This window comes from Achroia grisella, unplaced genomic scaffold (assembly GCF_030625045.1).
Source record: "Achroia grisella isolate CSIRO2021 unplaced genomic scaffold, CSIRO_AGI_Agris_v1 utg1062, whole genome shotgun sequence".
NCBI classification, from domain to species: domain Eukaryota; kingdom Metazoa; phylum Arthropoda; class Insecta; order Lepidoptera; family Pyralidae; genus Achroia; species Achroia grisella.
The window spans coordinates 1,461,640-1,489,485 of NW_026712566.1; the positions used below are offsets into that span (position 1 = coordinate 1,461,640).

General features: G+C 32.9%; 1 protein-coding gene across 1 annotated transcript; it reads right to left on the reverse strand.

Moving 5' to 3' along the window:
• Positions 1–2,509: 2,509 nt before the first annotated feature.
• Positions 2,510–5,609, reverse strand: LOC131855582 (uncharacterized). Its single transcript, XM_059206865.1, has 4 exons — positions 5,365–5,609; positions 4,336–4,557; positions 3,618–3,753; positions 2,510–2,875 (listed from the first exon to the last, which is right to left on the reverse strand). Exons 1-4 carry the CDS (start codon positions 5,454–5,456, stop codon positions 2,720–2,722), a joined length of 606 nt encoding a protein of 201 aa, XP_059062848.1. The 5' UTR covers positions 5,457–5,609; the 3' UTR covers positions 2,510–2,719.
• Positions 5,610–27,846: the final 22,237 nt, after the last annotated feature.

Genomic DNA, 27,846 nt, shown 5'->3' on the forward strand with positions numbered 1-27,846 from the left:
TAAACTGTAGATAGAATACCCTTTCTATCTTAAAAGAACCACAACTCTCCTTTGCTGCGGATATTCATAAACGGCGGTAATCACTAACAATCAGTTTTGCCGGAATGTCATTTACCCAATGCCTTAAAAACTATGTATATACATTTTACTTATCTCGAAATAGAATACATAGTTCCAAAGAAAGACATGATGGAATTACTATTGTCTAATATTAAAATATCAATAAATCATTAAAAGTGTCGGTTCTTTAAATAACCAGTAAACAAATTGACTGAAGCAATCTAACTTCTCAATACAGAGTGTCAGGAAACCAACTTCGACCCTCACATTGTTTGACCGAGCATTCCACACGTCCCAAATCACAGCAAAAGCGCTAAACCCTTGTTCACCAATAAAAATCACCAACATGTCCGGTCCGGATATCGAAATTTTCTCACCCTCAAAAATGTAACGAAACAATCTTGCACAAGCATTTGATTTGCGCAAAAATGACCCTTACTACTTCGACGTAAAGTTCAAGATGTTTATCTAGGTTTCATATCTGTAAATTCTCTCCCTTTACAAGTGATTTGCCCCATATGTCGAAAACAAGTGAACTGGCTTCTTAACGCGCTGGACACCCCAAATTGAGGGTAGTCCGAGGGTGGAAATTGTCGGGTTTATTGAAATTTCCCATGGGTTATTTTCACACGTGGTCACATCGTGAAAGTGGTTAGGGGTGAATTGACTGGAAAATATTTTCATACAATGACGTAATAAATTTTATTAAGCAGAGGTTCACTGTTGTCGAAGGTGAATTGTATATTAAATTTACATTTACATTAAATTCATTACGTTTTTCTACATAGCTGATTATAATAACTCAGAATTAATAATAATAACCCAAGATCATTGATATAATACGCAAATTTCGAAGACATTGTATTGTAGTATCGGTACTAAACAAATGAGAGAACTTTTTTTTTTTCTAAATATCAAAACAAACAATCATACTGAATAGTACAAATGTATCGTACAAGAATCGAACCCGCAACCATCAGACGCACATTGATCTCAAATTATATAATGTCACTTCTTACTATATCATACAATAAAAATCCTAGTATCTCGTACTGTTGTATTATACTTCTAAAACACATAAAAATCATTTCAACAATACTCTATATATGAACCATATCATTATGGGCAGGTTTATCTTCAGACTCGCATAAAATAAAATCCTGAGCCACCGTTATCCCTATCAGAACGTCACGACATTAAAACCTTGCACTATCTCATAAACTAACTTTGATTTACGACACTTGGAGATATCGTTCGTCAAAATTTCAGCTAAAACATTTTCTCCCCCAAGCATATCACTGAATAATTCATTGCATTCTCATATTCGACCGGAACCCGTTCAATTGGGCGGAAGGGCTTGACCGCGGAGGTCGAGTGACCCTTCCCTCTCGCCTCTCAGGCCCTCACAAGTGCGCCTTTTAGAAGGCTTCTTTGATATCTCAAGATTCTTACGCTCGAAATAGAATTAAATTAGCCTATAGACTATATTTCTAATATTGCACATTATTGATATTAATTGCGATTTTTTTATGCAATTGAAATGGTACACAACCTGATAGTAAATCATAATCATCATCCACATATATGAAAAGCACTACGGACATTAGGAAGACGCCTGCGATACTTACTAGTCCAGCGTTGCTATTCCAGAGAACTAAGATATCATGCGTCATCCTGTAATTTTACTGACTTACCCTTCAGCGAATGCATAGAATAGAATAGAAAATCATTTATGCAAATTAATTTAATTTATCCACTTTTGAATAGTCATACTTGTTTTTTATAATCTTCCATTCGTTCGGAAATCTGTTTGATCACACGGAGAACGAGCAAGAAACTTGCGTGTTGTTTAAATTACATAGTGTAAAAAAGCTTTGAGGTATCAACGTGGACAACTCAACTTAGTATACCTCGCTATACAATATTGGTGACGTTACATAATAGTTAGAAAACCATATTGGAATGTTTTCCAGCCAATTACTTTAATCAAACTTATTACATAGATCTCCTTTTCTGTATAGGGAAATCCATCCAGTTGTATTAAGATATGCCTTTAAGACGATCCCATCATCCAATACACCATGGGTGGCTTACCTCGCTTACTGGGGTTATGATTGTGGGTAATTGTATTATGTATATTTTGTAGGTACTGTATTACATGTTCCTCTATTAAACAGTATCAATCAAAACGTCTTTCTTTACAATGTTATTAACACCTACGTCCTGCACCTTAACAATGATATCCCTATGGCGAATCATTCTCAGATATATTAGATATTGTTATCACACTGAAGGAAATAGATGGTATCACACCCTAGTTCTTCAATAAAGACCTACGAGCAATACTTCAGCCATAGGACAAGACAATTATCCAAGTATCCTAAACCCCATGCCATTGAATGAATTTAATAGATTAAATAAACGAAACAAATATGATATAAATGCTCAAAGATTTATTACTAAACGATAGACGAAACTTGAACAAAACCTTTACAAAAAGCGTACCTCTTACATTTAAACATTATAGTCATGGTCAAAACATTGTAGACTTCTCTCAATACATTTCAAAATAGATTTTATAGGATATCAAAAATAATATTGTAATTTATTTCAAAGATACAGCGTTTCTTTCTTCTCAAGTAGCAACGAATCATATTCATCACACTAGTGCCACTTTGGTCACATTCTGTAGAAGTAACAGGATGGTGACAAAGAACAATACAGTAGGTGGAATGGTCTTTTTTGATTTATTGGACACGAGGGCATGAGGCTGTGGTAATGGGATTGCTAAAGCTTGATTGTTGCAGCGGTTCAACTGTGGATTTAAACATATATTAATATCAGCTACTAGCCCCGGCTTCGCACGGGCGTAAATGTATTATATATTTTATATATATTCCGTTGCGTAGTTTTAAAGATTTAAGCATACATAGGGACAGACAGCGACAGCGACTTCGTTTCATACTATGTAAGGATAATTATGATAATAACTTTAGTAAACCAAAGTATATTTGGTACTAAAATATGAATTATTTTAGTACCAAAACTATTACATTTGACTTATCCTGTAATAGACCTACATAAGTAAGGATATTTTGAATTGATTTGAAAAAAACATATTATACATAATAAACAATCTAAGTGATATTGATATAAAGCAGTCATAAGTATGCAACTTACTTTGTTATTGCGCTATAGAAAGAGTAAATGGATGGGTTATGGGATATAGTTTATGTTTTCATCTATAAATTTGTTATTACGATCAAGACATTAAGTTACATTTAATATGAATTTCTTTATCTAAACATTTGTATTCTGTGATGTGTATGTGTGAGTATAATAATTTGTAACAGTCGGGAATTTTTCTATATATATTGTTATTTACAAAAAAAAAAATATTTAACCACCCAGGCCTATATTAAACAATTATACTCATAAATACAAATGGTTGTAGCGTGCGAGGAATCGAACCCGCAACCACCGAAAGTATGGCGTTATACTAACCCGCTAGACCGCTAAACCAAGGCTCTAATAAAATAGCCTAGCATATTCCGTACCTCACAGCATGTGGTCTCCGGGTTTCCTACACACCCTGAGCGACAGCCTCTCACTACCGCTTCGTAATTACTCCCCTTCGATATTACAGACGTAAAGCACTTGTCTTCTGTACTGTGACATGTCATTGTATGTACCCTGGAACAGATTCATTCAGACAAGCAGATTTCTTTGTAGGCCATGTTTTGTTTGATGATCGTAATTTGATATCTAAGTGAAATTACACGGTAGAGAAGGTAGTACCTTAGTCTTCCAGACTAGAAGTGTATCATTTTTTTCGAACTATTCCAACACTGTTGGCCGAAACTGGCCTTTACAGCTTCACCGAACGATAGCGGGCGAATACAGATGCCGCTCCAAAGCCGCAATGGGACTTATGCAGCAACTGAAGGCCAACTGCTGCTTGATGAATACGACGTTAATGGTTTCCGCGTTTTCGCGATGAGACGAGATTCCAGAGGTCTATCATCCTTCCTATGACTTATCCTAATTCCCTCGCTTAACTATACTTTCTTAAGAGATTGGCATTTTATCTGCAACCTCTGGTAGCTCTCCTTTTCCTAATTTCTTCCCTAACTACCCCTTTTTTAGAGATTAGCAATTCATCTGCAATTCCTCTTGTGTTACGGATGCTCATGGGCGTATCATTTCAAGTTTGCCACAAGCTCGTTTACCACATCTCCAATATAAAATGTATATAGTTATATGTCTTAAACAAACCTGTATTTAGTGGGATCCAAACATGCCCTCAAAGGCGTTTCAGTTTTAAATGCACAGACATAACATTCAATCGGGTGCTTCTTAGTTGTCCTGGTGACCATCAGTGCTTTTACTGATGGCAACATGATAGGAGTCCGCCTGCCTGATATAATTTCAGTCTTTTCTGTTTGTTCCTCTTCTTCGTCGTCCTCGTCGTCATCATCATCAGGACCGTCGCTATGTCTGAGGAATAATTAATAAAAATATCCTACAAATATCACATATCTTCATGTAGTGATAAACTGAGGTAAACTTTTATTCAATTTAGACAATTAATAAAAATATATAATACATTTGTGATATGTATATGTACTTAAACGTTTTTGATATACTCGTACATATGTATATAAAAATATGTACTTTGTTATAAACGAGCATCAAACACATTATATTTTCGTTACCACGTAAATTAAGACGTCATGAAATAAAAAATAAATATTGTCCCTAAATGTCCAAGACTCACTAATCCGTTTTAATTGTAGTCCAGATAAATCCAATTTTACATATTCATTTATAAAACGCAATTTAGTGTAAAATTATTTTACGTTGTTTTTTTATTTGGTTTTGTAGAATATTTTTCATTAAATACTTTCAGTAACCTACTCGGAGTAGTTTTTATTGAGTACCATTCAGTAGAATACAGATTTTTTTGTCCATACTCCATAACACGTTTACATCTATGTGTATTTTAATTCTAATATTCCTCGAGCACTATGTATTAAAAAATCGGGTTTGGTTTTGCAATCACCCACCTAGTTTAATAGGCGGGAATTTTTCGTCAGTAATCCAAAACATATTTATACTTATCTAGACATATTTACTACTGATATTTATCAATAACTGAATCTTAAAAAGCTTGGTGCTTTTACATGAAGCATAATAGGATATGGTTTGCTATAACACGCCTTAAAATAAGCAGCACTCTGAACTGATGAATCAAAACAGTCTGATTGGTGTATGTAAAATTGTGTTTTTAATCCCGATACTCACTCTTCATCATCGTCATCGTCCATCAAGCAGTCAGTCCTCACAGGCAACAGCAGCAACATGGCCAGCACCAAGCCGTACCTCCACCTCACCATCTCACTACCTTCCAACGCCAGGCCTGAATAGAACTTACTAACCGCACCAATACACTGGATTTGTCATTTTATTACCAAAAATATACTTATGTAGACATTTGAATATGTTACATTTATACGCTTGACAGCAGTTTTCAATAGTTTTCGTGTTTAGAATTTCTTCTTTTTCTTTGGTATTATGGCAAAACTTTTTACTACAATATTTTTTTTTATTCATACATTTATTTAGGGACTTTTAACATAATATAATAATGCAAGTCCCATAGTATCTTATTACTAATCTTATCTTCTACTGCACAATGAAAATAAAAATGTTGCTGGCGATGATACAGGATCAGATAATATACCGTGGTACATACCAACATCAAGCCGATTCAGTCCAAATACTACAGTAATATAACCAACTATGTACTCTTAATATTTCCATTGCCTCGATTTTTCCCATATATATATATATAGATAAATTACGTGCATTTTTTTATTTACAAGACAATAATACACGATGCAGAAAATAATTCACGCGGAGAAATTTTGTTCAGTAAAAATTCATAACATTGTTAGCCTTTTACGAGAAGCATTCAAAATTCTATCTGTTGATGAATTATTTTTATTATCCGTATCCATCGTGTTCTTACTATATTTTTTATTAATTTATTGTATGTATTTCAGTAGTAGTAAAACAGATACTGTACGGTAATTAATATGTGTTACTTTTATTAACGAAATTACATTGTCATTACATTCATAATAGCTTTCATTTTTTACTGATATCCTATTTTTCTCTTGTTCGCAAACGAAACTTTATTTGTGATTGTACGTTTTCGTTTACTATTTCGACTAGTGCCATCTATTGAATATAATTGTAACTTGCTATTCAAACATAGGTGGCGCTTTTACGGAATATTTTTTTCATATAAGAATTTTTCATAGTTATAGAAAAAAAAAATCTTATTAGAAAATGTGATAATTCATCTTCTGTTAAAACTAAGTATGAGTATAACGATTTACTAATGTCAACAATTCATAGATTACCAAAACTTTAATTTCGCTTTATTATCTTACATTATGACTTTTTTGTCTTATATTACTAACTAGCTACTCAACCCGGCATCGCCCGGGTATATACATGTGTTATACACAGAAACCTTCTTCTTGAATCCCTCTATCTATTAAAAAACTTCAAATTCCGTTGCGTAGTTGCGTATAATGCTGACTAGAAACTCTGCTGTAAGAGCAGAGATTCTTTTGAAATAGTTTTTTTGTAGGCACTTTATTAATTCTGATAATACATAAAGTCATTACTATATTGACGACTTTCGATTGAATTTAATTTTTAATTGTGTTTCTTTAATTTATATTGACGATCTCGGCAATAATTTGTAATCGAGAATATTATGTATTTGTTCACGTATGTTGTATGAAAAATTATATGTTATTGGTCCTTATTAAAGGTCTGATTTAAAAAAATATAAAACATTTGTGTACCAATTCATATCAACTGAAGTCTCTCTCTCTCTCTTCCTGGCTATATATCTCACATGGTGGTGGGGTCAGCTTTCTTTATTTTTGTCCGCCACTTTATCCTGTCCCGAAAATCGTCTTCAGAGACCTCACTCTCTATCATGTCCCTAGCAACAACATCTTCCCATCCCTTCCTTGGTCTGGCTCTCATGTCAACTGAAGTAGCTATTCAAATTGCATTAGTAATATAGTGATAAAAAAATAACAAATAATTAACACAAATAGTACTTTTGTTTATGTATAAATACATCATTTTGATATATAAATTTTTAATTTTTAAATATAAATTTCAATATAACTTAAAGATCAGTAATTAAAGTATAGGGTATTCAATTAGATGTCTTTGTAAACACTGTCCATATTTTATTAATATTTAATAAAATAAAATTTAATATTTACTAAGACAAGTCTTTGTAGCGAATTACACTAAACTTTATGATACATATATTAAGGATCAACTTACTATATCAATGTTCATAAGTATATTATTTAACATGTTTACTTGTAGCTTAAATGTAGGTACATACATATACAGATTATTTTATTTTGGATAATATGTACATATATTACATAGAGAATTATATACATATTAGACTTAATAAATTTGATTTAGCTACAATTAGCAAAGTAGATTCCTAAAAATTATTATTTCGATCAATTCTGATTCTCTGTGTTTCTTCTACTCTGTACACTTTGTCTTTACAACTCTATATATATTGCTGTCTCTTTTGTCATTTCTCCAGCAATCCATAAGCTAATTATCTCGCCTACATTTAAACACATTACAAATTGAACCTTAAAATAAGTGCACTACTGACATGAAATTTATTTTTTTAGATACAAGCAATGTTTATAAACTCGCATAATAATCTAGGCATCAGACAAACTCAGAGTCTGGAAGGCTGTGAATAAATGAACAGGATACCTCAACGTAACTCTTTCATGTAAGCACACAACTGAGCCAGTATGTGCATGTGACCCTTTGCGTGAGTTGCACACTTAATTATTTTTTAGAGCAGCTATGTAACAATTAAAAAAAATACATCTACAGGGACAATATGCTATCATTTTATAATACACACATTACATATAGCATATATAATGTGCCTTACGTGTAATACATACACGTAAGGCATACATAAGGTATTCATGTCAAAAAACTTAAACACTGTTTAAACTAAGGACTAAGGTAAAAAAAGAGATGGAGGGACTGTAAAACTGAAAGATGAAATAGCAACAAAGGGTAAATGGCAACGGGTAATGAGAACAAATAATGAGATACGAATAAAGATAAATGAAAGAGTAATATATATTACTCCTATCCCAAATGACATGGATTAAGAAAAGTAAATGATAATAATTGCTATTATCAATAAGGATAAACTTTTATCTATCTATCTAAGGTCGCTTATTATATTTACATGTCTATATATATTATATCTGTATAATATATATATAAAAAGGAAAAAACCACCTCGCTAAAACTCGAGAACGGCTGAACCGATTTCGCTAATTTTAGCCTTAAAAAATTTGTGGACGTCCAGGCAAGGTTTAAAAGGTGATAAAATATAAAAAAATTGCTTAGAAAATAATAAAAACAATTTTATTTTCCAATACAAATTGTTCGTACCGGTCAAACAGGGTTCGTTCAGAAATTTATAGCGTAACTAAACTTCAAAAACCCATGACATATTAGGTATTATTTAATTCTAAGGCGGAACGGATTTCGCGGGGTCAGTTATTGATAAATGTTTAAATGCAACTTTTCTCTGTTACTGTATAATGCAAATAAAATATTTTATTTATATTATCACTGTATATTACAATCATTGTATCATTTTATATCGTCGTACATTGTTATTATATCATTGTACATTGTACAGTGCAAATAATATCCTGTTTACATAAATGTGTATACATATACATGTAATAATTTAATTTAGTGTGGTTTGGGTCTTCACAAATATTTAATTTTCTTTCATTCACACTAAAAAGCATTTTCTTCACATAATTTCTCGCACGTAAACTTTTTATATTATTTTTAACTCTCTTATATTTCGTCATTATAACACTTTTTTTCATAAAAACATCGTTTAGAAAATGCGTCGCCGAATACACAATACAATATTGAAATATTATAAAGTCAAACTTGGTAAGAATTATAAGTACATATTGTCTGCAATCATTCCTTTTCTTAAATACCTCGGTACCTATCTATGTATAATTCCCAATGTCGCCTCCATTAGTGCCACCTGAGTGTCACACCTAACACAGGCCGCTCCGCTTATCGTCCGCACAAAGCTCGCGGCCCGCAATCCCCGCTCAAAACCGAATACACGACCTCATTAAAAAATGAAACCTCACAAACAACCATGAGCCTACAAAACCCGTCAAAGCGAAAAGCGCCACGTAGCGGAGAGTAGCGGAACTTCAGCACTCGCGGAACCAACCTCTGTGCTTTTTTAATTAGCCCCCTACAGTATGTGAATGCGTGAAATAAGTTAGATTTTTTTAACCTATGCGGTTAGTTTGGCTGCTTTAAGTAGAGTATGTTAATTCACAAGTAGCTTGCCACTCGTTGGCTGTTTGAACTGTTCGAAAAAGGGCTTTGCGTGGAGTAAATAAGCCTTATTTGATAAGTATAAATGTGCAGGTTAATTAGCAATGAAACTGAAATAATACTATCAGAGAGTTGTTGAATAACAGCTCTGCATTTTATGTGTACCCAATGAAGTATGCAATGTACATTGTGTATTGTATACTTTGTGTGTATATATACACACGTATGTATATTTACATTTTGCTAATGACTACTACAATTTGGGCTTACTCTCTTTTTATGTATATCGTATATCAAATAGTCCATCCATCTTTTCTTCTGTCGTTCTCTCCCTTTATATCCATTAAACATTTTCTTTAAATCATGAATTAATTATTTTCACTCCACCGCATCACATGTCCATACCAAGATAGTTACTGATTGGAATTAGCCATAATAACTAACGGATACATGTTTAAGTCTTGTGAAAAATTATTATAGTATGTTATGTTTATAATAATCATATTTTAGTATATTTTTTTTTAATCAAATACCTTTATGCTATGTATTCTTGGATCATTATGGCTAATTCCCATCGGTATGCTAATAATATTTATTTTGAAATATTAACAGAATTAAATTTGTGGTAAGTATTCAGTGTTCTGTATTTTTGTATGTTTTTTGTCAATATACTTAAATTCCATTCTGTGTTCCTTCTTAAACTTCAATCTAACCCTCTGTTTTTTTTACAAATCAGTCTTGTATTGTATCCTTAGCAATGTAACAGATAGTTTCACATCTAAATCTATAGTTTTATCTAATATTGCATTCTATTAACTATCTATCGTTATTACTCAAATAACATTATAAAGTCGAATTATCAACTCCATACATTTATCGACAGTTCACAAGTGATAAACAACTTTGAAAAAGTCTGGCGTCGCTCTAGTATCTGGAAACTTCTTTTATCTCGACTGTGAAAAAGTGCAAACTGCGCAAACTTCACTTTCGCCTTGGTGAACTAATTTTTCGCCGGTGTCAAGTTCACGGCTCGGTGTGGCGCGGCACTCAGCGACGGCGAGTATGACGCGGGAACAGCGCGGGCGGCGCGCTATGATAAAATAAAATATTCATTATGACTGCTCGACGCGCTGTGTTCGCGATGACGCGACTGTTGCACCGTTGTGAATTGGTGTTTGATTATAATAGAATAGAATAGAAAATACTTAATTCAATTTAACTTACATTAAAACACTTTTTAATAGCCAATACTTATTTTTTTTAATCTACTGCACATTCGTAAAACTGTCTCATCACAAAAAGAACGAGCAAGAAACTTGCGTGTTGCTCTTTTACTATTTTTTATAAGTACTACCAACATAGTTCTGTTGATAAACCTTACCATTCCGACCGTTCTACACTGATATACAATTAATTTAATAAGTACAATACTTACATAAGCTTCCAAAACTTAACATATTTCTGTCTATAAACCTTGCTTTTAATTACTTTTATATTTGTTTTAAATAGTTTCATTTTATTTATTTTTTATTTTTATTTTATGTATTAAAGTCGACGGTTTGTAATAAATAATTACAATGAATAATTTTATTGACATTTTAAAATTATGTGTTAAAAAGCTACTGTTAGATTCTCAATAAAAAAAGGTGTAATAATAATAATTTGAGATTCTCACATTAATCTTGCGATTAATCTAACAATGCTTCCCGAAATTATTCATAAAATTTTTCGAAGTATGATACCTCTAATAGTATAAATTTTTCCCTGAAATGAAAATATATTTTAAGAGCTAATAACTGACGTATTTTCATCGTTAAATTAGTAAATTATATTATTACATTAATAATTCATTCATTCATTAAAAAAAGTAAGAATAATTGAAAATAAAAAAGATAGAGAAAAATTGACTCTCGCACGACACCAATCCGCGTCATCACCACAAATGCCAACGAAGACAGAAAACTGACGTAAAAATATACGTAGCCCGACCTATCCCAACAGCGGAGCGCCAGACTTTAAACGTTTCTTTCCCTTTTTTCCCTTAATTAGTCCATTAATCCGGGGCCTCCCCACCGCCGGGAAACCACTCGATTCTGTATTCATTATCGTTTCGATTCGATTATATTTCGGCGGCGCCTCGCGGTAGCACTTGTTGAGTTGGTTATTATCGCGCGATTTGCTTTATTATCGTTTGTATAAAAGACGCGATTGAGGGCAATTTACAATACTTTTCTTTTATTTTCCAATTTTGAATGATCTTATTTTTTTAGACAAATTTAGTAGTTAAGGGTAGGTAATATCAAAACAAAAGACAGTGACAATATTCATGAGTTTGAATAAACACATAATGTTAACCCTGGACAATTATGAGTTGTCCCAAGCTAGGCGGAGCTTGTGTTTGTGTGGACAACAGATATAAATACTTAAATACATTTTCTATTTTTTAAATACATATAACATTGTTAGTAAACACCAAGATAAATATAAGTAATCATATTCATGAATGTTAAATGTTTGAATTTATCACGATGGGGACCTGATCTCATGCTCATCCTGGGACCGCCAGCGTAAACCGTTAGCGCAGGCGGGATCACCATTCCATTATCATCCAAAAAAAAAAAATACATATAACACTCAGAAAATACCAATATCAATGTAAGTAATTATATTAATAATATACAGCTAGACAAACAATGTCTTCATAATATAAGCAAAGTAAGAATATTTATGTAAATTAAGAATAACTTATATGATTTTTAAGCGATAAAATTATTACAATTGATAAATTTAGTAAGTAAAAAATATTTACTGATAATCAATTTGCTTCTTGGTGAAACTGTGCTTCGCGGGTATTGCACTGATTTGAGTTGTCTTCATTACTACTAATCATGAATTAATTATTACTAATCAATAATGTCAGCAATGAATCCTATTTTTGTATAAAAGACGTAAAAAGCATGTATAAAAAGCAAAATTATTGTAAGTAAAATTAATAAAAATTTCACTTCTTCCTTCCACTGTCTTTTTTTTATCATTTATTATTAATTTTAAATGCATTAATAGTAGATCACAGTTAGAAATACAAACAAATAATTATTATAAAAACAGGTCTAATATTTGCTGATGTACGTAAATGTATATAATGAGTTTTCAATGGAGAGCCATCTTATTCCATTTATTTTTTACAATAATAGGATAGAGACAGTCAATAAATTTTATAATATTAAATTAGTAATCGGGCCATTTAAAGACAACGACTACATAACTTTATTATAAATTTTTTTTTTGGACGAATAAAGAAGATTGAATCAATGAAGATCGCTGTCTGCAGTGTACCAAGATATATTACATTTACGCCCTAAATTCTTGCACAAAATCACCTCACCCCCTCTCCCCCTCTTGCCTAACTAAACATTCCTCAATTTAGAATCGGCTACAAAGTAACTAGCTCAGCAAATGAGACTCACACACGCAAATTTGACCAGCTTGGTAAGACATCTCAAACTGTTCGACCTCCCGTTCAGAGTACATTTGAATAGTGACAGGGGGGCGGGTGGGGAGCTCAAGTTATACTAGTGCTGTCACGTACATAGTACACTGCTGTCAGTGTTAACATCCAACTTATTAGACGTTTCGGAAATTCGGTTTCGTCCCACAAGCACCACGGGCTATACTGTCGTAGTAGGGGTGTGGTTCGTATCGATATTTTGCTTTATCCAAGAAATGAAACAATAAATATATTCGATAAAATTTGTACAACAATAAATCCATTTAGTCATCTATACATATGAATAAAATTGAAGTGTCTGTTTGTAATATTGAAATAACCCTTTTTTAACTACATGCATATGAATATAAATACGGTACATACACCAAAATAACATTATTTACAATTTTAATCTACCTGTCTGTCTTTTTCCGGCTAATCTCTGAAATAACTGGACCGATTTTGACGAGACTATTTGGGTTTGGTATTGGTGGGTACCTGTTGTAATAAGGAGTAACTTAGGCTATTTTTATTTTAGAGAAATTCTTTTGTTTTAGAAATATAAAGTTAAATTTCACGCGGATGAAGTAGAGGGAACAGCTAGTAACAAATAAATATTGAGTACAAATCGAATATAGGAGTAGAAAGTTGTTTTAAATTGTCTTTTCAGAGAAATGATTCCTCGACTGTGTTTTAATTTTATTGGAGGTTATAGGCAATGTCTTCACGAATTCAATTTCATAAGGTACCATACCATGTTATATTTCTCTCATCTTTTTACAGTAATTAATTTTCTCATTCATAAAATTTACTTTCAGATTGTTTCTTGTCAGTTGCACTGATCTTTAATGTAAACACACATTTAATAGAAAATACCCTCAATACAAACCGCTACAAATAATCATACTCACGAACACAAATGTTTGTATTTTAGTGTACGTGGAAAAGAGAAGGCTGCATTATGTCGTCTCTTGTGCACACTGCTGGCGTCATGCGGCCTTTAAGCGATGAACGGCGAGTGAAAACAGTGTTGTGTGTTTGAGAGCCGATAATTAGGAAAAAACACAATACAGTACAAGAATAGGAACCACTACCTTCGAAGGTAAGGAGGTTTAACTGCGACGACTAAGGTCGATGTTCTTAAGAAGTATTAAAAAAGAAGAATATGTGCAGGGACACATCGTAGAAGTGAAACTTCAACGGACTGCCGCTGTCCTCTCTCCGCGGCCACCAGCCTTTCTCTTTCTCTCACAACCATATATCGTCTACCCTATCCTCGAGACTGTAACACTTTTTCGTGACTGAAAAATACACATGACAACTACACAATGAAAACTACACACATCTATATAGAAGTTTTACTTCAAAAAGTAACTGTAAAATGTTTATCGACATGCATCAATCCCTAGTTGATATCCAGTTGGTAATGCAAACGTTTGTAACTCAGCGGACCGGGATCCGCTCCACCCGGGGCAAATACGCAAGGTAAATATCCCTATGTGTAACATACGTACATACCTACTCGTATATATACGTATATAAACCTCATTTGACGTTGTCGAGGTTGAAACTATTTGATAGACGATCTCCATTGCAAAGTAAATAGGTGTGTATTTACTCTATGTACATTGAGATGTCGCCTTATGTTAAGGTGAATTAGACTTAAGGCCAAAATACACAGGTATTATAGAATATTATCTGCAAGTTCAGTTCTTTAGTAGACTCTTTTGATATGACCTTATAATAAGTGCTATAGTATTTTTTATGTAATTTAAATGGTACTCGACGGTAAGCACTAACCGTTGCCTATATACATGAATGGCACTACGGATATCTCATTATCATGACCCGTGATACCACTCATGCGTTGCCATTCCAGTGAACTACGATGTCATGCTTCTTATCCAGTGATCTTACTGCCTAATCTGCACCCTATAACTGAAACATTGTTTACAAAGCTGCTTGGAGTCTGAAATAGGTGAGGCTAAGGTTGTAGACGACGACTTTTTATTATCTTTGGTAATAATCAATGTGGCAGGATCTAATCTGGATAAAATAGAAATCTTATCAAGTAACTAACATAAATTTGCTTATTTTGGTAGTTACTATGTGGGACTGTGTATAGGGCGCTGGGGTCGGTGCAGCCAACGATGATGGTAATTAAAGATGCAATATGTAAAAGTAATAGTATATTATAAAAATATATGTCGTAACAAACTATATGAAAGCAAGAGCAAATACAAGGAATAATGAAAAGGAATAACAAAACCATAGCAACCAATATAAAATATAAACATTTAAAAATAAGGAATAGTCGTACCAGCCAGCGGCCCAAATGTAAGGAGTCCTGTACAGTTACGTTTCAGTTTAATATTTATATAATTTTTTTCCGCATAATAAACAAACTCCTTATGAACGAATACGAGCTGAGTTTCTTGTCAGTTCTTCTCATCTCGAATTCATTCGGAACTGACGATAGATTTGTCATATCATAAGAGTCTATAATAGACCTACATGAATAAAGATATTTTGATTTGAAATTTTGATCTTACGTTTTGGTAATTATCTTCAATAAAATTTAGTTTCTATGTATATCTAGGTACAGATATAGAACAGCAGGATAAGACTGTCTATTCAAGCTTCACTGTATTTATAGGTATAGATACAGTAACGTGAGGCTGTGTCTCTTCAAACATCATCGCATAGTCAGTAATATGCAGATAATATTCCTTACACAACACAAGACAACATCACAAGGTTCAATTTAGTCTGTCGTATGTAAAGCCGGTATAAGCCTTCGGTGGACGGAATGCGAAACGGCTGCCTGTTTGTGGGTGGTTGGTTCTGGCGAAATTTCTCCTTTGTTGCTTACCCGCCCAACGGTAATCCTAAGTCATAAGTTATAAGCGAACTAATTAAATCAACTTTAATAGGTATTGTTCTACAAATAATCATTTATCATCAGATGAGCCGCAAGCTCGTTTATACCCTATGCTATAAACAAAACTAATATTATTATCATCATTTCAGCCTGTTTTATCCACTATTGGATATAGGCCTTTCCCAAAGACTTCCACCATGTGCGATCTTCTGCCTTCCGCATCCATCCACTCTCAACCACCTACGTGATGTCGTCGGTCCATCTTGCAGGAGGGCGCTAGATATATATATATATATATATATATATATATATATATATATATATATATATATACTAGCTGTCCCAGCAAACGTTGTTTTGCCTTAAAATAAAAAAAACATTTAAGGGTGGACTACCCCTAACATTTAGGGGGATGAAAAATAGATGTTGGCCGATTCTCAGACCTACTCAATACGCTCACAAAATTTCATGAGAATCGGTCAAGCCGTTTCGGAGGAGTATGGGAACCAAAACTGTGACACGAGAATTTTATATATAAGATATAATAATTCTTATAATTTTAGTTTTATTTATTGCATAGAGATTGCGGCTTACCGATTAGACAGTAATTAATATTAGTATAGATTTGTTTAATTATCTCACTCGCTTATGAATGGACCATACAAAGAGTTAGAATTTGGTGGGCATTAGGTACGCGGCTTTGTTTCCCTTACATTATGTATTCCGTGGACTTGTCTGAACACGCCTCTATGTACGCTATATGAAGTTGTGCTTACGTCTCTAATTTATTAGTACCATGTTGGGTAGTTTGCGCAATTGTTTAAAAGACCAAAGCTATGTTTGTTAAACACAGTAAGGTACTGAGGTAGACTTTTCAAGAAGATATCTGCGTGGGTACATCTGTCTCACTGCTTTTAACTGCCAAGCGGCTGGGGGAAGGGGATTGTTAGCAATGGGAACTAGTAACTCCCATTGCTAGCAATGTACCATGTCAGGTCGACCTCCACGTGGTTCTCCCTGGAAACCATCGTGATGAATTCTTGGTGAATTTGTCACGATGGGCTAACTGACCTGACCTCATGCTCATCTTATCATCCTCCACTGGTGCCCCGCCAGCGTAAACCGTTAGCGCAGGTGGGTGCACCATTCCATTATCATACACAAAAAAAAAAAAAAACTGCCAAGCGGCTTGCTTTAAAAATTGAGATATGTATAGTGAAATAAAAATTCATCATCATCATCATCATCATCGCAGCCCGGAAGTCCACTGCTGAACATAGGCCTCCCTCAAAGATCTCCACGACGATCGGTCCTGCGCTGCTCGCATCTAATGCCTTCCAGCGATCTTGACCAGATCGTCGGTCCACCTTGCTGGAGGTCTTCCCACGCTGCGTCTTCCGGTCCGTGGTCGCCACTCGAGGACTTTACTGCCCCAAACAATTAAAAATAATAATTATCTTTATTGATAATAAAGCATAATATAAGCACTTTTAAATAGTCATATTTTTTATTCTTCTCCTCATTCGGAACGCATCTTCTTCATAACAAGAATTATCAAGAAACTTACGTGTTGCTCTTTTAAATCAATGATATTTAAAGTACATAGAAGCATGCGACAATTAACATAGAACCGATAAATTCATCTGGATTTGGGATTGGGACAGCCCAATTGAATTAGAAATAATTAAATTAGAAAATGACAAATAGAATATATTTGGGTCCTTCATCATAATTCGTGAACAATAGCAATATGTATTTGACACGTTAAGATGTACTTACTTAATAGTAGTTTGTAACCAAAACATAATGCTAGTATATTATATGTAGGTACATATACATAATACATATGTACCACAAGATACTATTGAATTTGCATATATTGAACCACTGCTAATGTGTGGCCTATTTTTGAAATCATTCGATATATTTTCTAACAGAGATCTCTTAGTAAAAAGTTTTCTTCCTGTTTTTTTTATTCTACTTCTACAAAGTAGAATAAATATATTATTTAAAAAAAAAAATATTTTTAAATGCATATACAGGTAAGATTATTATCTAGTACTCTTATAAATAAAAGTTACAAAACTACCAATATTATATACAGTTTTTTAAAATCATAGAAGTTGAGATAATAGACAATTAAAATTATATAAATAATAAACCATTCGTAGCAACATGTATCGACATATAATAATAATAATAAAGACATTTATTCAGTATTACATCAGTATAAGTAGTTTACAATAATATTTGTATTATCATCACTATATATAACTTGAAAGTTAAACATACCGTTAACGCTGAAAGTATTATATCTATTGATACTAATAATAGACCCCTTAATAGAACGATTGGTAGCTCAAAGTGAAATCCAATAGTACCTATGTCCCAAACTTAAGCTCGTGAATAGCGAACAAAATAGATTAACGGCAACTTGGGCACAACTGCCGCGATTTCGCAAATTGAAGACGCGATTCTCGAACGTGTTCCAACATTCATGATGTAACGTACAGTTGTTATCGAACACACTGTATAATATATGGAAATATGCAATAATTTTGATAATAAGATGCCGAAGAATATTCTAGAAACATCTTCTGTCATATTATTGCTATTCAATACATATGTATTATGATCGCTGGCTGTGAATCTTATCTTACTAATATACATCACAAACTGTAAAGTACAGATGGAAGTTTGTTACTCTTTCACGCAAAAAGAACGGATTTTGATGAAACTTTATAGTAATATAGCTTATACATCAGATAACATATAGGATATAAATTTCATGCGAGTAAAACCGCGGGCACAACTACTAGAATATATAAGAGCAAATATTATTATTGAATAACTAACAATATCATAAAATTTAGAAGAATGATTGTTAGAATTTTCGTCTGTTCGTTTGTGCATTTTTACACATTGATCTCAACAATAGAGAAGAATATTCTAGAAATACCTTTCCTCATATTATATATATTATAATTTTTATTTGCTGCTGCACATTTTTCTGATATGAATGCGGGTTTCAGTTATAAAAAAAATATCAATCATTTTTGTGTTCTACCCCAACCCAATAATAAACGTTTTTCTCATATATCTTCCTTGTATAGATAGTTACCAGTTACATACTATATTATTGAATATTAACACGCTAGCGTAGTGGGAAAGAGATTCTTAGTAAAGGAAAATGGTACCCCATTTCTAGCAATGCATCATGTCAGGTCGACCTCCTGGCGGTTTCTCCTGAAAACCATCATAGTTAATTACTGGTGAATCCATCACGATGGTCTAATTGACCTCACCTCATGCTCATATTAAGATTCTTCACTGGTGCCTCACCAGCGTATACTGAAAAGAAATTATACGACACATGGGTCCAAATATATGTATATGCAAACAGTTAGTTACCTTGAGGAACATATGCACTAATTCAAGAATAACCTCAATACAGTTACCTAGAAATAATAATTGCATTAATAATGTCTAGTAAGACAAATCCAGTATTGTCTACTAAGCACTGTCGTGTCTAAACTGTGTCACCCCACCTAACATTTTCCTATTGTCAATTAGTATATAAGATCAATATTTTTATGTACATATTGTCAGTCCATTATGATCTATAATACACATCGTCTCTACCAACAACATCGCACATTATATAATTCTGTTACTGAATACCTAAACAATTGTAATGTAAGGTAAGTGTAAGATCTATCGGTATCATAAATAATCTAAAAAAAAATTAACACATATGACAATGTATATGGGAGAGCGGGATGTACCTGACACAGGCATTTCCATGCTTACTAGATCATCCCAACACTATGTTATTGTAACTGAATTGTTTTTAAAGAAATAAACATTTTTTCATTTTAATTTTATCATCGGTATACCATTATATTTATATGAACAATATTGGTAATATACATATAATTTGGTTATTTTTAGTATTACAAGATTAATTCTAATTAAATAAATAAGTCTCTACTACTGTCTTATCTGTGCTACTACCAAGAGTAGATCTCTATAGAACACGAATCCCACAACAGTAATTATGTTCCCATAGGCATCATTTTTGCGCGCTCTCCCCTATAATTAGACGTTAGCGTACCACCAACTTCCTTCATCAAGACACCCAAGCGTTAGTTCAGTTTTAGTTTAATGTATGCACATTATCTAAGCAAGTTCGGGTCGCTTCCACCCCAGCCTCCCCACTGTTAGTTACGTGTACTCAAATTGGTTGCACCCACCGTAGTTTATAGTAAGTACAGTAAAGAGGGTTCGATGTTCTGCTATTTATTGATAAACATCTGTAAGTGAAAGGGTTAGGTATAGTTGCATAACTAATACAATAGGTTTTTTTTTAATTTTGTGATTTTATGTAATTGGAATTACACGAAACTGCCAGACCAACTGATTGTAACCTGCATGACGTCATCATGTACCGCAAAAATGTGTATGTGACATACATATTTTTGCGTTTAAAATGTTTGTGAAATCTCCGTAGTCTTTTGAATATCTAGTGATCTGATACCTGCCTCCAGAAGTTGATATTAGTTATTAGATCAGAGAAAGAAGTTGACACACTGCGCCGACTCCAAATAATATGGATGAAGGCAAGGCAATGATGATGATGATGTTTACATCTGGTGTTATATTAAGTAATTATGTTGTAAGCTAAATGAACAATCTATAGCCAACGAGTACCATTAATTAGACCATGCTTGCATGTCGTGTACATTAGTGTATAAAAGAGTTTCTTACCCCAATTCAAGCTGTTACATGATATATTACAATGTACCTATGCTATAACTGTCTAACTTAAAGTTAAACTTAAACCACAGATTAATTATGTGTACCAGATGTTCCAGATTCCCTGCTAAATGTTGTATATTTCCCTGATTGTAAACAAGGCATTATTTTTTTAAAACATTGGATAAACAGCTATTACATAAAAAATCAATATGAGTTTACAGCTCTGGGGGCGTATTATGAACTCTTTTTCCCAAGCAGCATGCGGTTTGAACTGCACGCTGATTTCGTATTACGAATGCCAATAGCCAACCAATCAGCTCATAACAACTAAGAGACTGGCCATATCGTATTATGACCGTTTCATTTGACAGTTCTAATCGTTCGGAACCAAAAAAAAGACAATCTGAAACCCATACTGCTTAAGGTGTCTTTATAGCAGTTTGACTTTCACTATTATTATCCTGTCCTATGAACTAGACATTTTTAAACTAATTATAAATATATCAAAACAAGCCCTGTCTACAAATTGGTTCGATGGTCACCTATGATCATAATTTATTTATACAAATATGATAAATAAACATCATCTCGTCATAATTGTTTATTGCTTCTCAATTTCTCCACAATTCTTCTACTATTTCACAGAGTTGGGCTAAAAAAAGGTAAGTTACTTTAAGGAAGCTAGACTTTACAGACAGACGGACTCATGCAGACCACTTTATACAAAGTCTACCTCGGCAAAGTGAACTACTTAAAACTACTATTTCACAGAGCTGGGTTGTAAAAAGCAAGTCGCTTTAAGGAAACTAGACTTTATAGACAGACAAACTCACGCAGACCACTTTGTTCAAAGTGAAATAAACATATGGCATATTTGTCTATTTCTTCTCAATTTCGCTACAATACTTCTACTATTTCACAGAGCAGTGCTAAAAAAAAGCAACTTACTTTATGTTAGACAGACAGACCCGCACACATATAACTTTGTATATCTGGGTAAAGTTAAATCATCTCTTCATATATATTTATTTCTTCTTAATTTCGTCACAATTCTTCTACTATTTCGCAGAGCTGAGCTGCAAAAAAAGAATTTTCTTTAAGTCTCGCTCATTATAAACAGACTGATCAACCCAGACCATAGAAGTACAGAAGTGAAATAAACATACGTCATATTTGTTTAATGCTTCTCAATTTCGCCACAATTCTTCTACCATTTAGTTAAGTTGAGCTGTATGAACTAAAAGCTAAAATAATCGTCAACAATGACAGCTGAAAGGTATTTACAACGGCGCTCTATATCTCGCAGGTGAATACCAACTGTCAGCGTTCTTGAGATGGACGAGGCATAGAGGGTGGATGGGGTAAACGGGGGGTAGAGTTGGGGGTTACCTATTTGTCTTGCGGGAGACATGTGCGATCGCTTGGGATGTTTGTGTTTAAAATGGCTTAGGGGTTTGTGAACCTATCTACTTAATTAGTACTTTTGAAAGGGGTTGTCAAAGAGGATTTACGTATGTTCGTGTCGCTTAAACGTACATGTTTTTTGTAGCTGATTAGTAATTACATTCTTTAAATTAATGATAAGCATATGAGTATTTGATTTTTTCAAATCCATCCTAATAGTATGGAAAGCTGAAACTACGTCTGATCGGAGAGCTGACAGATGATCATCTTATCAAATTATAAAAAAAAACCCTTTATCGTCCCTTTGATAAATATCCATATGAAGGACGTCATTTTTTTAATTTAATTGAATGGCATACATCTCCTTATGAGAAGAGCATTTACATTGTCCAAGCAACTTCCTGGACAATATAATAATTTAGGGTGTGGGGTTGTATTTAGAGTTTTCTTTCTTTAACACCAATTTGCTTACGTACTTTTTACTTTGCACCACTAGTCGGCTCTTACGACATTCTTGTGATGGAAAGGATTGTATTCTTATTGCGTCACCAATACTATACTGATATACACATGTAAATACATCGCATATAAAATAGACATAGGATCTATGTTATCATATATCCTAGATATGTTGTATATCGACTCTGTTAAAATTACTCAAGTAATTGCAACAGAGAGTCGGTATAAGTAATTAACTTAAATAAAAATGTTAATTGTTCAATCTAATAAGATACATGCAGTTATAATAGAAAAGAATAAATGGCAAAATAAAATCTAATAAGTATAAAATCAATATATGATTAGCGACATCTGTGATCGAGTAGTGAGATTCCGTTTAAAAATGTATCTAGCGCTTAATAGATGGCAGCACTTTGCTTGTAAATTTAGAATGCTACGGCGTAGCAATTGCCTACGATCGATCATCGATTTTTACCACTAGAGAAAGAGATTGACTGATATGATTTATATTGCATATGTAATAAAAAACTAAGTAAAATAATATTGAAAGTAATACATATACGTTAACGTTACATTTAGTAATGTTATGATTAATTTAATTTTAAATATTTTTTTATTGTATCACTAAGCACAGTAATATAAACATATTTAAATGTGCGTATTCAGGTTAATTTTCTATGCAACGTGCAACTTAATAGAGGGTAATAAATAATAATTTAAATTGTATTATTATGGCCTGTTCCAGTCCCGAATAATAATTCGCCTACATGATCATTTTGGTCTGAGTATTTTCCATAGAAATTTATACATATATTAGTAAAGTAACCACAGTTCTCAAGTCAACTTAGTTTAAGACGATATTGTGTAACACGTTCCAAATTTAAATGACCAGTAATAAGATAAGAACAACTTTTTAAGAGACAATGGCACAAATGAGAAATAAGCTGAAAACAAAAACATACGGTCGCTCCAATCTCTGCCATTTATTTGAGTGCCACGTTATTGGATCTGCAAAGTAAATAGACCTACTGTAAGACACAATAGGTAGGTATACATAAAGTATATCACCACGAAGCAAGCGTCCCCACGGTCTAGTGGCTTTCCATCAGCGGTGATTGATAAGCCTCGCCCCGTGAGATCGGTGTGACGTTGTCGCGCGCCTCCGACGTCGACGTCGCTGTAGCAAGGATAAGCCGTGCGGATTTAGCGCCCAAACCAATCACGCGCCAAAGCCGTTTTGAAATTAGAACGACGCTTACGCCATTTTGGAAATTAAAATAATGGTTACGTACTCTCAATATTTTATGATAGTACTCGTAGATAAATTATTATTTATTATTATTATTTTCCTTAATGGGATTAGAAGTTATTTTTAATAATACAATTTTTATAAACACTATTAGAAAGTCTAATAGTGTTTATAAATATATATATGAAATTATTAGCTTACCCTTGCAATCATACTGACTTTATTTTTTATATTATATTTCGTCCAATTTACATAATTTATTTTTAAATTACAGTCTACACATTGACTGTAATTTACGTAATGTTTATTCGCATGAAATACATAGTCTACTTATATGATATTCTGATGTATAAGCTTACTGTAAACTTTCATCAAAATCCATTCAGTAGTTTTTACGTTACAGAGTAACAAACAACCATCCATCAAATTAAGGTGAGTAAAAATATAAATTTGATAGGGACCAGTGGAAGTCAATATAGATGCCGACCCCAAACAATGGCAAACAAAGGCAAAGCAATGGTGATTCTTGTGAAATAATTAAATTTAATATTGCTTATATTTTATATTCGTAGTGTAATTATATTACGATTTAAATTGTAAGTGAGACGTTGATATAATATTACCTATATGCTAATATGGAAACACTTATTACAGAATTAAAAAAATAACTATTCTAATTGGAAATTTAAACCACCACTTACCTAATTACGTAACATCGTTAAAAAGTTGCCTAATAAATTACGCTGTAAACGTTAATCCTGTCAACAAAAGTACATAAAATAACATAACGGATCGTGCACGTCTCTACTAGGCTTACCTCCTAACATTATTGATGACTAAAACATTCCCCCCTCCCGTCCCGCGTCCTGCCGCGGACCCGAAATACGAAGTGGGGTCAAACGCTAACATTCGGAGGTAACTCGGAAGTCCGAGATATGCGCATCACTATTAAAGGAAATGGCACTGTACGCGTTAATAGTTAAAGTTGAGAGTCGCGTACGTGGTCCGGTGTTTAAGACCCCGAAGTTTCGCACAAGCGAGTGGGTGTTAGAGGGTTAAACCCCCCAGGTGGTTGAGCCATTTTACCACGTTAGGCTGTGACGGTCGTCTGTAATTTTGGGGCCTAATGCGACTATTCCTATTTGAAGCTACCCCTCGAGCTTAGTGGGACTGACACGGGAGATAAGGCTTTGTAGGTATCTGTACTTACGTAGATAGCTGTATAGTGAAGTACGTACGATTAGGGCAATTGAATGCATCAGATTATAGTAACGCTCACGAAATAAATACTCAGTTTATGTATCTATTTCGTATTTTTTTTTTTGTTGGGAATATGGCAATTATAAAGATGAGTACATCTATATATAGGTCTAAAATTATCTGGTTACAGTATTAGAAGTGTGGCACTTCTCCTAAACAGCTTAAGTTTTCAGCTTTCTAAGACCAATTTTTAATACCCATATTAATTTATATGCCAAAACAATGTTTGCCGGGTCATTACCTAGTATTAAATATTATTATTGAAAAATAAACAAAACAGGTCGATGTGATAATAATATAAAAGTACCATATAGATAGGTACATATAAAATACTACTAACAAGAAAATAAAAGAGCCAAAAGCTTCAAAAACAAACTTACTTTCAGATTATAATATTACTTCAGATTATGAAAACGTCGTGGTGTAATGAATTGCCATCTTAAAAGGCCGTGAATTCAAATCTGTTGGACAGTAAAAACAAGTCTTCTTTATAACTTACATTTCTGACTGACTCTCCGGTGAAACGCACCGGTGGAAACACCCACGCAAACCAAAAACTTATCCAAGAGACGGCGGGCGGTAAACTCACTTATTAAATTCAAATATACTCAGCTAATTATGGGCATGTCAAGTGTTGCATTCACCTTAACATTAATGGGGTAGACAGTGCATTAACAATGCACTGTCTACCCCATCTCAGGTAACAGTTGTGATGGCATATTATTATTGTTATTAGTTTAAATTGAAATAATTCAATTAACAAAATATACGTTATTCGGAAATAAAACTGAGATATATATATTTTTTTTTGTTATTTGGCTATTTGCAATCAGTACGGATAAGCAGGTGGGTTGGTTAAAGTAGGCGTGGGAGAATCTCTATCCATTGACAAAGTCCCCAGGTTTCAGCTAGGTAGAAATCTTTCATTCAGCTCCAGGATATTTGCTCTTTTAGTCTCTTTGCAGGGTTAGAAGCTTATGAACCATTTCGTTCGAGTGAATTAACAAGGTGTGCCTTATATTTGATGTTTATTTTCCCAATTTCTATCCTGATAGTAGCGATATTAGCAAAGTGGTGAACTACAAGATTATAGATAGAATATATATACAAATACTTTTGGACTTTTTTTACATACCACAACGCAATAAAAATTGCACTTATCAAAAGTAGACTATCAAATAAAAACTTCATTTGTTGCCATTCAATTCTGTTTCTTATAAGTTTACGAGTAAGATGTTCTTATAGGAAAATAATTACTATAAGAGCTGACCTATATATAGAGTAATAAGTTTATGTTACAATGAGATAGATGAGGTCTGCTCCGATAACTATGACTGATTTATTTTGTTACTCAAGTAACTATTTATTTAAGTCAACTTTGCTATTTGCCAGTTTGTATTCACATAACATTTGAAAAAAATAATTCTGTACAACATTTATTTAAAAAAAGCGACACGCGATATTCTCGTTCTCACTCTTCGTTTGTGATGAGTTTGAGTTCCGAATGATGGTAGTATAAAAAAAATAAAGTACTAGTCAAAAGTATTTATATTAATTATATTTGATAAAGATTGTTTATACGAAGATAAACTGATCAAAATAGGCATTTAATTTTTATTTATATAAAATATATCTATACTAATATTTTAAAGAGGTAAAGTTTGTCAGGTCGTAGGGTGTAATCTCTGACTCTACTGAAGCTATTTTGAAAATTCTTTTAGTTTTACATAGCCCATTTATCGAGGAATATTACAGGCTATATAAATACACGATAAAACCAAGAGCCGAGTTGCAAAGAAAAATTATGCGAAAATTGGGCAAAAATTACATAGACGTAGTTGCACGTGTCAGTTTATCTAATAAAGTTATTAAAATGTTTTCTTACCTATTATAGCATAATTATAAAAAAAAATATATATTTCTTTACCTTCCTATATTTATATGGTGGTGGAATATAAAATTGATTATTAAATCTTTAAACGTATGGAGTATGTACCATAAATTTATATAAAGATTATTACTAATATTATACTAACGATCCCCTTCGTCTGTCTACGTATTCAATTATTACAGGGATTATCAAACTTATTGAAAATAAGATATAGCTCATTTTACTCTTTAAGGTTGTCATCGAGTAATCAGCGAATAATGGGAATGTGTAATATAAATGAAAGATTTTTAATAATCAGTCCAGTTTTTTTAGTTTTGCCTAGTTGTTCTAGTTTGAGATCGCCTATATACATTTATAATAATAATGCTAATGTGGATACATTACAAAAAATATCATATAATTATATATTTACTCAGATGATTTATATCTAATATCAGTATACCTACGTACCTAATCAGTATAAAGGAGTGACAGAAATATCTCGCGACCACGAAAATTACAAAGTACCTACCCACCTACCTACATGAAACTTTGAAACAAATAATTAAATAGGTATCTACATAAACTGGTCTGTGAAATAATATGTATGGATTAAGTATGTAAAATATTCTATACCTATAATAAATTAGTAAGTACTTTAATTGTTTATTGCAATATTGACGTTATTTGAAAGATTTATTTTATTATAGGTATTATATATTTTTAATTAAAGTGAAAGAGCAACAAACGTAGTATCATATTTCTACAAACATTCCCATAACTCTACATGCAGTAGAAAAAACATACAAAACAAAACAAAATTAGTACTTAATCGTTTTTTTTAAACAAAAAACATTCCCTTAACTCTGTAGGTTATCCAAAAAACATATATAGATCAAATAAATGTTACACTAGAGTTTTTTTTATTAGAATTATTATAT

Coding starts and splice junctions, on each gene's coding strand:
- LOC131855582 (XM_059206865.1), bottom strand. CDS start 5,456: ATGGTGAGGTGGAGGTACGGCTTGGTGCTGGCCATGTTGCTGCTGTTG. Junction 4,558..5,364: donor GACGATGACGATGATGAAGA/GTGAGTATCGGG, acceptor ATTATTCCTCAG/ACATAGCGACGGTCCTGATG. Junction 2,876..3,617: donor CGGAGACCACATGCTGTGAG/GTACGGAATATG, acceptor TTAAATCCACAG/TTGAACCGCTGCAACAATCA.